The sequence below is a fragment of the Diachasma alloeum genome, unplaced genomic scaffold (assembly GCF_001412515.2).
Source record: "Diachasma alloeum isolate Michigan unplaced genomic scaffold, Dall2.0 Dall_scaffold_00752, whole genome shotgun sequence".
Lineage (NCBI taxonomy): Eukaryota > Metazoa > Arthropoda > Insecta > Hymenoptera > Braconidae > Diachasma > Diachasma alloeum.
The window spans coordinates 50652-59807 of NW_021680882.1; the positions used below are offsets into that span (position 1 = coordinate 50652).

General features: G+C 37.9%; 1 protein-coding gene across 6 annotated transcripts in view; it reads left to right on the forward strand.

Moving 5' to 3' along the window:
- LOC107044489 (39S ribosomal protein L37, mitochondrial) overlaps nucleotides 1-8349 on the forward strand; it is a 44788-nt gene extending 36439 nt beyond the window's left edge. For all 6 annotated transcript variants that reach the window (XM_015266381.1, XM_015266384.1, XM_015266382.1 and 3 more), the window contains exon 7: nucleotides 7881-8349. In XM_015266381.1, coding sequence (XP_015121867.1) covers nucleotides 7881-8302 — 422 coding nt within the window. In that variant the 3' untranslated portion in view covers nucleotides 8303-8349. The remainder of the gene's footprint in view (nucleotides 1-7880) is intronic.
- The last annotated feature ends 807 nt before the right edge of the window (nucleotides 8350-9156 follow it).

The window sequence follows — 9156 nt, forward strand, 5'->3', positions numbered from 1 at the left end:
CTAAATGCGAAAAATACAAATTTTGAAATAAAATTTTTCATTATAATATTGACGTTTTAAGCTTCGATTTTTTTCATTAATTAATTGAATTTTTGTGCAATCAGTGACACGTATTGCATTATTTCTCAAAACTTTCTTTATAATTATCGGAATTGCATAAAAATGCATAGAAAATGTGGCAATGCCGCATGAAGTGGCTATTTCATTTTTCCAAGCTGGTAGTCATGCAGACTATTTTACTCGGTTCAAGTGTGTGGTGTATAACCTATAGGCAAACTGACGAGTCCGTTCCCTCCGTAGCTACCCCCACTTTGGCTAATCCCCACGCACATCTATATCTCCCACCTCTCAAAATGAATAGTCCAGTCAATTTAGATGTTGAGCTCTAAAAAATTCAGCTGGCAATGAAAGAATTCCAATCGATCCGTAAAAATATCTTGAACAATATATCACAATGTTTAATCATAGTTTCAACCGGCAGGTATTCAAATTAATTAAAAACTATCGACTTTATGTGGCGTAACGCCAAGAACTTTAACTGTGCAACTTTAACTCATTCAATTGACGAGAAAAAAATATCAACTTGTAGAGAGAGAATTCCTCTACAAACTTGCACTAAAAAAATGATCTCGGATAAATAATTGCTACGTAAAAAAATCCTGAAGTCTTTTAACCTCAAATGACGCTCAACAATAACATGAGGCTCCGAGACCTGCCCCTTTTCGGCGTGCGGAATTCAATCAAACACGCGCGATGCGCAGTAGGTTTGAACGTACGTTGCGTGCTGTCATATATATTTATCTGATTATCATATCGATTACTATGCAGATGAATGCAAAAAATATCGTTTAATATTGTTTCCAACTGTTCAACTAATTAAATTAAAATTTATTTATGAATGAGAATTTTGAGAAGCCCTAGTTCAAACCTACTACTTTACCGCACGAGTAAAAACACTTTGCCTTGAGGGGCGACGAGTTGTAAAGTTAGAGATAATGAGAAAACAGATGATTTGCAAACCAACTTGAAAATAATAAAAGTATCAAAAAATGGGGGACTACAATTCGTTATTTTTTGATACAATCAATATTCTCTGTAAAATTTACCCCGAATAACTAGAAGATTTGTATCGCCGATTAAATTTCGCGCCAATGAGGTCGAGAGCAACATTATCACACCTCATGGTGGAGTGAACGAAAAACCGCAGAAATCGATAATTTGGGGCTTTATTTTTGAGTATATCTTGGTCAAAAGATCTAGAACAAGGTACAAAGTCACGTAAAAGTGAAATCAAGATTTACTGTCTCGCATATTAGTTTTTTGCGCATTTTTCATTATTTTTAGAGACGTCAAAAAAATCTTCGAATTTAGAGGATGATAATCTCGGCCTTATAGCTGCAGAGAGTACAAAAATAATGAAAATTCATTATTTTTTTCCCCAAACGCAAGATCTGGGGAAATTCTCAGTAATGCAGCATACTCAAATACTTCTTCCCTGAATTTTTCAATTTTTTTAAATTATTTTAACTTTTTACATGAAACAGCCTAAGGGGGGACCCTGGTGAAATTTGAAAGTCTTCGGTTGATGCAAATAACTATCGAGCGACTTTTGATATATTATGGGGTATCTAAAAAAATAATTAAGACTTAATACCCAACCCATTTTACCCTGTACGTCAGGGGAAGACGTCGTTTTTCGTGTTTTTGGCTTTGAAATGCTCCTCGCACCACAATATTCATCTCATTCAAACTTTTCTTTTTTCAAAATGTTCGTTAAATTCTACAGCATAAAACCAAATATTTTGTCAATTATCTTAATTAGATCATAGAACAATTTAATGTTCTCGGTTTACTCGTTTTTTTACTTTTTACACACCATAGAAAAATTAGAATTCTGAGTAGTTGATCATCAACCTTTTTCTCCTAAAAACACCTTTTATATACTATTTTAATTGAAAAATACTTACGTTGAAAAAATATCTAGTTTTATTCTATAGAATCTAACGAAAATTTTCGAAAAAGCAAAGTGTAAATCGGATGAAAATTGTGGTGCAAAGAGCATTTCAAAGCCAAAACAGGAAAAACAATGTTTTCGGCTGTCGTACAGGCTAAAATGGACTGGGTACGAAATTTTCTCAATTTTTTGGGTACTCCATCATATCGCACGTCTGAAAGCAAAACGTCGTAAACGCCAAAAAGCCACTTTCTGAGTTTTTAAAGCGAGAAGATCGTATCTCCACTCATTTTTTCTGCAATTCTCCGTGAAAAGTATTTATTTTACGCCCGAAAACACCCATGTCCTGAAAGCATCTAGGTCAAATAATAATTAACTTCACCATGTCCACGACTCATCCAAGCACCTACCTGTGGGATCAGGCGATACGTCCATCTTCCTTTCAGCGAGGTGTCCCATTGTGTCTGCCATCTCTCCATGCTCTTATGCCTCGCTTCTGTCCTGAGCTCAGTTGGGCTCAGTGAGGTTGATCCTTTTTGCCGGTACAGGGATCTTTGTTCCTCGGCTAATACTTCGATCGGTATTATTCTGGCTATGATGGACGCGGCATCGTCGGACACAGTGCGATATGCACTGGCAACTCTGATGGCACTCAGTCGGTAAACAGCAACTCTGAGGACACTCTTGTACTTGGAGTGCATCCGGCCAAATAGCGATTCCGTAGATGAGTACCGACGTAATCACCGACGACAATAATGCTCTTCTCTTCTGCTTAGGACCTCCTATATTGGGCATAAGCCGTGATAACGCAGATCTAACCTCAGATGTCTTGACAGTCACATGTTCCACTTTGTGTGTGTGTGTGTGTGTGTGTGTGTGTGCGTACGTATGTGGTAAAAATTTTGTCCAACGATTTCTCCTGAACAAATGAAGGGATTCAATTTTTTTTGCAATCGATGGGTCTTCATGTAACTTAGAACTGATTAGTTTGTGGAAGCGATCGCCTCAGCAGTTCTCTCGTTATTCGCATAAAACAAAAAAAAAACGTCAAAAAATGAGAATTTGTCAAAAATTCAACGATTTCCCTTAGGAGAATGATGGGATTTTATTTATTTTTTGGTAATTGATACGTCCTCATATAACCTCTTCCTGATAGGATATTGACAAGGAGCACTAGGTAGGTCCGCCCCCGATTTTGATGAAACTTGAATATTTTATAGAGGACTTAAAACTAAGTGCCACGGATTTTTTTTTATCGGCCCATACGCGGGTTTAGGGGGTGAAACTGACCTCTGAAGTTGACCACCTCCCGGGGTATTTCTTCAATTGCGCACATAGGGAGAATATGAAGGCTGTTCCAATGTTGCAGTAGTAAGATGCTCTTGGTGCAAAAAATCACTTTGTTTGCAACATTTTTTTGATGAATACCATTTCTATACGAATTACGATCCTTAGTATGATTCATTCTGCATATTGACGGTACCAAAAATTAAGCTGAATAAAAACATGTCAAAAAACTGAATTATCTGACCTTCAATAAGACTGGTAATTTCTATTCTAAATCCCATCATCCAGTGATTATTATAATCATTGCATTTCGGTATCAATGTTTCATTGCAGCATAAATGTAGCAATACATTCCAAACACTGACAATAATGTGTGGACTACCTTTGGATTATTTGAATTGATAGTTACTAGGAGGAGTAAAAACAAACATTATTGTCAGTGTTTGGAATGTACTGCTACATTTATGCTACATTTATGCCACATTTATACGTTGCCAATTCCAGAAAATTGATCTTCTTCTGCCTTTAAATTGCAATTTAAAAAAGAATGCAAACAAAGGTATTTTGTATTTTTTTATGCACTTCCAAATGAAATTGGTTTCATGAAATTCGGAGCGATGTATATTTTTTTATTGAATAAATGACTTTTCACGAGGGTAGTTTACCCCCGAAATTTCAACCCTCGGAGATGATTTCAATTTCTATCTTAATTATTTTCCATGAGCTTCCTGTTACATTGCAAAAAAATGGTCTGAATATTCTCCCTATGTGCGCAATTGAAGAAATACCCCGGGAGGTGGTCAACTTCAGACGGCAGTTTCACGCCCTAAACCCGCGTATGGGCCGACAAAAAAAATACGTGGCACTTAGTTTTGAGTCTTCTATAACATATTCAAGTTTCATCAAAATCGGGGGCGGACACCCACCTAGTGTTCCTTGTGAATGAAATCGTCTCAGCAAATGTTCGATTATTTGTGTAAAACTTTTCCTTTCAATTTTATTTTTTTTCTTTCAATTGAACTTCCATAACGATTTTTTTCACATATTTCAAGCGAATGACTAAGAAAATGGCTGAGACTCTTGTCCCCAAAAATTATTAGTTCCAAGTCACATAAAGATGCATCGATTGTCGAAAAAACTATGAGGACATACTATGAAAAAGGGACTTCTATTGCTTTCTTTTTTTTTCAATTTTGTTATATCTATAAAGAAGGATACTATAATTGATTCATGTATCGATTCTGGTCCAACGCTCACGCATGCGAACTAGATGCGGTGTATGGAACTATATAGTCTATCAGTCAGCTGTGATCGTTCGAGCAAATCGCAACGTTTTCATAGCTATCCGAGGAATAATTAGTGTTTTGACCATCAAAATTTAGTTTTTTTATTTTGATCATTTTTTTTATCCACTTTCGAAAATAATATTTTTTGAAATAGAATTGCAGCGGATCCATTCGGAAGCATACTACCAATGGAATTGATAGAAATGAAGGAATGTGAAGACTAATAACGCGTAAAGTAACGGTCTCATGCCTTCTGTCGGATAGGCTCGGTCCCCTGCTTGTTTTTCTAATGAACAGAAAAAGAGGAATCGGTCGAAAAGTTATTGGTTCGACCCATAATGGGTCACTCAATTCCACTAATCCCTACCGGTGCCATCCTAACGAGGGAGCGAGCGAAGCGAGCGACTGGGCCTGATTTTTACCTCTTGTATTCCCCCCTCTGTGTTACCATGGACCGACTTCCTCAGCTGCATCCATTTAGCCTGGACTGAGGGAAACCATGGAAGACCTCAGGCATGCAGGCGGCCGATATTGTAGGGATTCTAGTGTCTTCATCGGCCACACTGACTCGATGACCACAGTAAGTCCCTACATTCGTGCCTAGCGTCAGTAGTCCCACGCGGAGAGGTACGGCTAAGCAGTCACCCATCCAAGTACTAACCAGGCTAAACGGTGCAATAGCCTGGAGAATCGCCGGAGCCGCACACTACCCATGTGACCACTACCGTTGCTCTCCGTGAAAAGTATTTTTACGGAGAAACTCATTATACCTACATTTTCAGACTGATCATGAGCTGCATATACGACCTTTTGCCTTTACCTTATATCCTCAGAAAGGGGAAATTACCTGAAAGTAAAAGGTTGTCATGATGAATTTTCTTTTCATACATGACTTTTTGCCTTTAAGGGATTTTTTCACACACCTGCACGGAAAGTTCGTACTTTCCTCCCGCTCATCAGACAGCAAAATACAAACTTTTCTTTGCAGGCGTGTTAAAAAATAGCATGTGCACCTCAAGAAATAGATGATTTTTTTAATACATTCTTTGTTTCTTGCTTACCAAAATGTCGTTTCTCCACTTAATCACTAATGTTCAGTACTTTTCCTTTTTTTGTGGTTCCGTTTTGGCAAAAGGCCGTATATACTTGTGTACGAAAATATATAGGCGTACTGGCGAGATTCTAGTCTTTGCCTCCCATATAATCTAATAGTGGGGGAATAGGAACCGAAGAGACTACAATCTCTTCGGTACGTCTATACATACCAAGATAATCGAAAGATATAACAAGATAATTGAAAGATATAAAATAGGATGTATGACCTGTTCATTTTATGTGAGACATTTTTCTAACTTCATAAAACACAACAGGTCGTTCCGCGATTGATGACTAATCTCGAGATATTTTACATTTTTCGGGTTCATTTTGATGGATTCCCTAAAAGCAAAAGGTCGTATATGCTGGCAGATATGACCTTTTGCCGGAGAAGGCCATTTGTGGCACATACGACCCTTTGCCTTTAGACATGCGATATGTCAAAATAGGGCTGCGTACGAGACCGAGACTGATTCCGAGTTCAAAACCCGGCCGGGTAGAATGGTGAGATCTAACCATTTAAAGTCTTGATCATCATCGCAGCATACATCAGTCGGGTCGAAGCCATGTAAAATAACTATAAAAAAAAGAGCTCGTCTGAGGCCGAAATTGATGGTGATTCTGAGGATCTGAGTGTGGGTGCTGCCGTTGCAAATTTGAGGAAGACTTTTAAAAAAATCCGCAACTCTGAAGAACTTCAGGTGACACTAAAAGGTTTTTGATGTTGACTCGCTGGAACAGCACCGATCATATGATTAATGTAGGACTGAGGATGAAGAAGGCATTGCATTTAATGTGGACAGAATGTGAAAATTTATCGGACTTGAAATTGAATCAGGATGAATGGTCGTTATTAACACAAATTCATAATTTCTTGAAAGATTTCGAGACAGTTTCGACAACTCTGGGAGGAGAAAAGTATGTAACTCTGCCCCTGGTTATAATTGCTTTTAATTTGTTATTGGATCGTGTAGAAAAGCAATCCTTCGCTCTCAATGACAAACAAGGCTTTCTTTGATCAAGGCCTACCAAGCAGCTTGGGACAAAATTATTAATTACTATGAGAAAACTAACTGGGTTTATTGCGCTGTTTTGGTTTTGGATTCAAGACATACGATTGGAACATTTGATTTGACAGATTGGGGTAGAGAATCCAAGCAAACTTCCTTGAAAGTATTTGAAGAGATGTATCGACTCAAATATTACGAAGACCAGAACGAAGTACGAGAGAATGTTGATGAAGGTCTAGGCAGTTGTATGGGGGGAAGCTACAGTAGCAGTGAACGTGAGGGGATTAATCTAAGTGCTCTATTCGCTGAAGTATCTCGGAACAAGCATTGGAAGGATAAGATAAATGGGTATTTATTGCTCAAAAGAGCTGATAAGAGTCTAAATATATTGGAGTGTGCCCGGTGGCTTGGTGCAGTGGGTAAGTTCGTTACCTCACATGCGAAAGGTTCCGAGTTCAAATTCTGGTCGGGTAGACTGGTGCGATCTAACCATTTAAAGTCTTGATCATCATCGCCGTATACCATAACCGGGTCGAAGCGATGTAAAATAACGATAAAAAATATATATATATTGGAGTGGTGGAAGAGTAAAGAGAGTGTTTTCCCGACTTTGTCAACAATAGCGAGAGATTTATTTTCCATTCCTGCTATTTCAATCCCCGTGGAGAAACTGTTCTCTCTTACAGGCTCAATTATCACGTCATTGAGAAATTCTCTAAATGCCGAATCAGCTCAAGCTCTATTGTGACTTCCCTCGTGGGCAACTTCTGATCTCTATAAAAACATAAAAAAGTTGTGAAGTTTAAACTAATACTCATTTAATAGATAGGCAATATAAATATCTTGATATAAGATGAGACGAAATCGAGAGGAGATCGACTTTTTATGTTTTTTTCCCAGACCGAGACGAGAAACACCAAATTCTCATCTCGTGCGCAGCCCTATATCAAAAGTCGCTCGATAATTATTTTTATAACCCGAAGACTTTCAAATTTCATCAGGGTCCCCCTTAAAAAAATGATGAATAATCTTGATAATGGGTGACAATTAAAGATTTCACGGAAATATTTTTTTTGTAAAGAATTCCGTTGACTGCGAGAGAGGTTTATCTCAAGTTTTATCATACAAGTGATTATTTCCTAGATAATCACCACCTGAGCGAATTGTATGTTCACTGCCAAAAAAAAACGAAATAATCTCAATGAAATTGAATAATTACATGACTCCTTTGTTTCATTTTTCATTTAGCTATAGCCCAAGGTTCCCCTTGGTCCACTCCTCACACGATTTTCATCTATCATGACTGTCAGCGAGTAAAAAACTTGACGGAAATTCCAGTGGAACAAGATCAGCTATTTGCAAGATCTCTGATTGAAGCATTTGCAACAACGGCGACTTATGCGAGACAAAAATACGGTGACTCCGTCGAAGACTTACCAGAGCCATTGGCGGTTCAATGTGTTCACGTAGACGGCCAGAACTTCCACTTCTCTGTGTTTCAATTGAACACTCTTAACATCGAGGAAAAAGAGGGAAAAATGAATTACTGGTGGTGTTCACCACAGATCAGTCTGTTTGAACAAGCGAAATATGAGAATGCCAGACCAGTGCTTGAGGGATACAATCCCGATGTATTTAAGCGACTATTAGCGTTCTATAAGAATGTTTAAATAAACGTAATAAATTTTGTACATATTTGTCTTCATCATAACATGAATTTTATTTGAGTAAACGTAATTTCGCTCTGGATCCAAGAGCGTAGAGTCTAGAGTTTAGAAACCCTTATAAGACTCTTAGCATAAGTAATGAAGAGAAGCAGGGTGATTAGTCACAGTAACTGACTATGATAGAATAATTCAAAGAATTCCGTTCTCTGTACTCCGTATTTTTCATTAACACTAAATATAGGTGTTTTGAGTTTTTAATAGTTGTGTTTCTACTGGGGTGTTTTACAATTTGATAGGATCACCAGGGGTTCCAGACTAATAAAGACACCATGCATCTGTTTCACAATAATTGTAGATTATTATTGCGCTTAAATCTAGGCTTTTTCCTTGTTTTTAAATTAAAAATATAAATTCAATTGTTTTTTAATCTCCACACAATGAAAAAAGTAACCTTTATACAGGGTTGGGCAAAGTAAAATACCACTGGTATTTTACCAAGTCTTCTACATGTAAAAAAACAAGTAATTTACCAAGGAGGTTTTAGACCTTTTTGACCGCGTGTGTGCGTGATTGAGAGCAACACAGTTCTGGCGCGAGAATATCATTGACAGGATTACGAGGGTCATACCTCACAAGGGTTATACTTCGCGAGGGTTAAACGTTGTAACAGTTAGCCCTCAAACCTGATTATTGTTTCTACATGTTTGTTTTCTCTGCGCGAGATTGGGGAGAGCCGAATCGCACGCTGCACGGGGTCCGTGAGAAAAAGCTCCGTCAGGTAAGACAGCTAAACAACAGAGGTAGGCCGAAGACAATCTCAAAGGTCAAACGACAACAAGCGGCAACCGGGGAGGCAG